This window comes from Vipera berus, assembly GCF_964194415.1.
Source record: "Vipera berus genome assembly, chromosome: 5".
NCBI lineage: Eukaryota > Metazoa > Chordata > Lepidosauria > Squamata > Viperidae > Vipera > Vipera berus.
The window spans coordinates 2,133,626-2,137,460 of NC_138207.1; the positions used below are offsets into that span (position 1 = coordinate 2,133,626).

At 52.5% G+C, this 3,835-nt stretch overlaps 1 protein-coding gene across 1 annotated transcript in view; it reads right to left on the reverse strand.

Annotated features, from left to right (window-relative positions):
* Positions 1–3,241: 3,241 nt before the first annotated feature.
* The window catches only part of LPP (LIM domain containing preferred translocation partner in lipoma), a gene marked incomplete at its 3' end in the record, with an annotated part of 145,524 nt that continues 144,930 nt past the window's right edge, over positions 3,242–3,835 (reverse strand). Inside the window, exon 8 of the mRNA XM_081329958.1 lies at positions 3,242–3,372. Coding sequence (XP_081186084.1) covers positions 3,242–3,372 — 131 coding nt within the window. The remainder of the gene's footprint in view (positions 3,373–3,835) is intronic.

Sequence of the window (3,835 nt, forward strand, 5' to 3'; positions counted from 1 at the left end):
TAAAAAAAAAGAAAATAAAATAAAAACAAGCCACACCAACAATCCTGGAAAACAAGAATGTTTACAAGGCTGATGCAAAACACAGCTGTAAAATTCCAGGCACGTGGCAAAGGGTTGCACAATCAGGGACTCAAAAGTGTTTTGGGCTGCAATCGCAGGTTTGACACCCGATTTTGGGCCTTTCCTGGAGGGCCTCAGAGGCAGCCAGGACTGACCCGGGACGGGGGTCAAGAAAAAGGGGCGAATTCACCCCGAGGCTGCATTGGTCCAACTCAATCAAGCCCTGCATTGGTGAACGCGTCTTTGTTCCTTTGTTTGTTGATTTATATCCTGCCTTTATTTGATAATCTCTCTCTAATGCTGCTTCCTCTTCTTACTTTCTGCGCAACGACAGCCCTGTGAGGTAGGTTGGGCTGAGAGAAAGACTGGCCCAAAGTCACCCAGCTGGCTTTCATGGCGAAGGCGGGACTAGAACTCACAGCCCCTTGGCGATTGGCTCAAGTCACCCAGCCGGCTTTCATGCCTAAGGCGGCACTCGAACTCACCGTCTCCCAGTGATTGGCCCAAAGTCACCCAACCGGCTTTCATGACTAAGGCGGGACTAGAACTCACAGCCCCTTGGCGATTGGCTCAAGTCACCCAGTGGTTTTCATGCCTAAGGTGGGACTAGAACTCACCATCGCCTAGTGATTTGCCCAAAGTCACCCAGCTGACTTTCATGTTAAGGTGGGACTAGAACTCACCGCCTCCTGGTGATTGGCCCAAAGTCACCCAATCAGCTTCCATGCCTAAGGCGGGACTAGAACTCATAGCCTCCAGGTGACTGACCCAAACTCAACCAGTTAGCTTTCATGCCCAGGGCAACACTAGAACTAACCATCGTCCAGTTTTAACCTGGAGCCTTAACTACTAAACCAAACTGAATCAGAGAATCGTAGGGTTGGAAGGGACCTTGAGGGTCATCTAGCCCAACCCCCTGCTCAGGGCAGGAGACCCCAGACCATCCCAGTCAAATGTTTCTGCCGTGGTATTTTTCAAAACTTGCTGCGTTATCCTGCCTTAACCTTGGTGACCTGATGTGAACTTGGCACAAAGACCCAGAGAAAGACGCAACCCATCGAAGGCCGTTGCAGACACCCAGGTGCAATTGGGGGGGGCGGGCGGTGAGAACTCTCCGGGGGGGGCATCACTAGAGATTTTTAAGAAGAGACTGGACAATCACCTGTCTGAGATGATATAGATTCTCCTGCTTGAGCAGGGGGTTGGACTAGGAGACCTCTGAGGTCCCTTCCTTCCTTCCTTCCTTCCTTTCCTTCCTTCCTTCCTTCCTTCCTTCCTTCCTTCCTTCCTTCCTTCCTTCCTTCCTTCTTTCTTTCCTTCTTTCTTTCCTCCGTCTCTCCCTCCCTCCCTCCCTCCCTTCCTTAAGAAGAGACTGGACAGTCACTTGTCTCGAGACGCTGTAGGTTCTCCTGCTTGAGCTGGGGGCTGGACTAGAAGACCTCCAAGGTCCCTTCCAGCTTCTGTTCTGATTGATTGAGTGATATGAAGAACAAGTTGCAGGAATTTGACATGTCTAGTTGAATAAAAAGAAGGACTGGAGGTGGGGGGACATGATAGCAGCCTTCCAGTATTTGAGAGGCTCCTACAAAGAAGAGCTGTGTTTGTGTGTGTGTGTGTGTGTGTGTGTGTGTGTGTGTGTGTGTGTGTGTGTGTGAAGCAATTCTCCAAAGCGCCTGAAGGCAGGAGAAGAAGCTACTGGATGGAAACTAACCAAGGAGAGAAAGCAACCTGGAACTAAGGAGAAACGGTTGCTGGAATTGGGGGTGTCCAGTTTAATGAAGAGAAGGACCAGGGGGGGACATGATAGCAGCCTTCCAATCTCTCAGGGGCTGCCCCAAAGAAGAGGCAGTCAAGCTCTTCTCCAAAGCCCCTGAAGGCAGGAGAAGAAGCAACGGATGGAAACTCGTCAAGGAGAGAAGCAACCTGGAACTAAGGGGGAATTTAATGACAGTGAGAACGAATTGTGGAAATCGTGGCTGCTCCACCCTTGGAGGATTTTTAAGAAGAGACGCTAGACAGTCACTTGTCTGAAATGGTATAGGCTCTACTGCTTGAGCAGGGGGTCAGACTAGAAGACCTCCAAGGTCCCTTCCAATTCTGTCCCATGAGCCATGTTCAAACCCCCAGGATCCCTTCCAGCTCTCTCCTGATGGACTGATTGATTGACTGACTGATTTGGGGAGGGTCCCCAGAGGGGATATGGATGGATGGCACCCCTGTCCGGGGGGGGGGGGTAGCCAAGGTGCCCAGCGCCCTGGGAGAGGGGGGGGAGAGAGAAAGGGAAGGGCGAGGGATCCCAGCCTGGGTGCTTCCTTGTGTGTTTAATGACCCAGTTAGCAATTCTTGGCTCCGTCTCCCGACGTTTTGCAGACATTAAGCGCGGCACCCTTGCCAAGTACATTCTGTCCTTGGAGGTCAGCCAAGCCCTCTCCGATGACTCTGGATGCCGACAAAGAGGCAGCTAAACGCAGAGGTGAAAGCAGGGGATGATGGGCGGAGGGGTGGGGGTGGGGTCTAGCCTGGGATGGGGCGGGGTGGGGGAAGCACCCGGGCTAAATTTAAACCTCTGAGCTGGGAAGCCTTCTCCAAAAAAATAAAATAAAATCAAAAATCAAAATCAAAAAGGCTTATTCACTGAAGGGGCAAAACCGCTGAGAAAAGTCTTTGCCGGGCTGAGAAAAAAGCACCAGGTTTTGGGAGCCTGGGGGGAAGTTGGGGGGGGGGAAGGCCAGCCCCCCACTCCTGGGAAGAGGAGGAGGAGGAGGAGGAGGCCAAGAAGAGCTGGGGAGTGGAGGGGCAAGATGCCAGGAATGTTGTTGCCTTCCCCTCAGATGCACGGCTGCCCAGTCCGGCAAGGCGAAGGAAGCAAGGGTTGCAAGCCGCATCTGCCAAAAAAAAAAAAAAGGGAAGGGAAGGAGACCACTCGGTCGTTCTGCAGGGAGGGAATGGGGAGGGCTCTCCTTCTTCTGCTCCTGGGCCTGCAGAACAAGTGTTTCTCAACAGGGATGTTCTGTGTGGTAAAAAAAAAATAAGTTTTGCAAATAAGTAAAAATCAAACCAGGGCAACTTTTCAGCTGGGTGGACTTCCGCTCCCAGCCTTCCCCAGCCAGCATGGCAGACGACGTCCCTGCAACTTAAGGCATGCCGGCTGGGGGATTCTGGGAGTGGAAGTCCACCCAGCTTAAAGCATGCAGGGTGGGGAATGCTGGGAGCCCAGGAATCTTAAAAGCTGGAAGAGATGCTTGAGGTCATCTAGTCCAACCCCCTTGCTCAGGGCAGCCTCTGTGAAAGCATCTCGGGCTGCCACCTTGGCTGGGTCACAAAGAGGCAATGGCAGGAGGGAAATCTCTGGATTGGGGTGGGGGCTGTTAGAAAATTCCAGGTGCAAGTTGGAAGTCTTAAGATCGTGGTTTCAAAAACTGAAGTGGAATGGTGAGCTCCTGGGTCCTCTCTGAGCTGGGCGGTTTTCTTGCAGACGTTTCAGGAGCCAACTAGGGAACATCATCAGTGGTAGAAGGGAGAAGGAAGAGGAAGAGAAAGAGAGGAAGGAAGGAAGGAAGGAAGGAGGGAGGGAGGGAGGGAGGGAGGGAGGGAGGGAGGAAGGATGGACTGTGGGGTCCTTGCTGCTCTCTGAGCTGGGTGGGTTTCTTGTAGATGTTTCATGACCCAACTAGGGAACATCATCATTGCCAAAAGGGAGGGAAGTTTGCAGGGAGGAGGAGGAGAAGGAGGAGGAGGAGGAGGAGGAGGAGGAGGAGGAGGAGGAGGAGAAGAA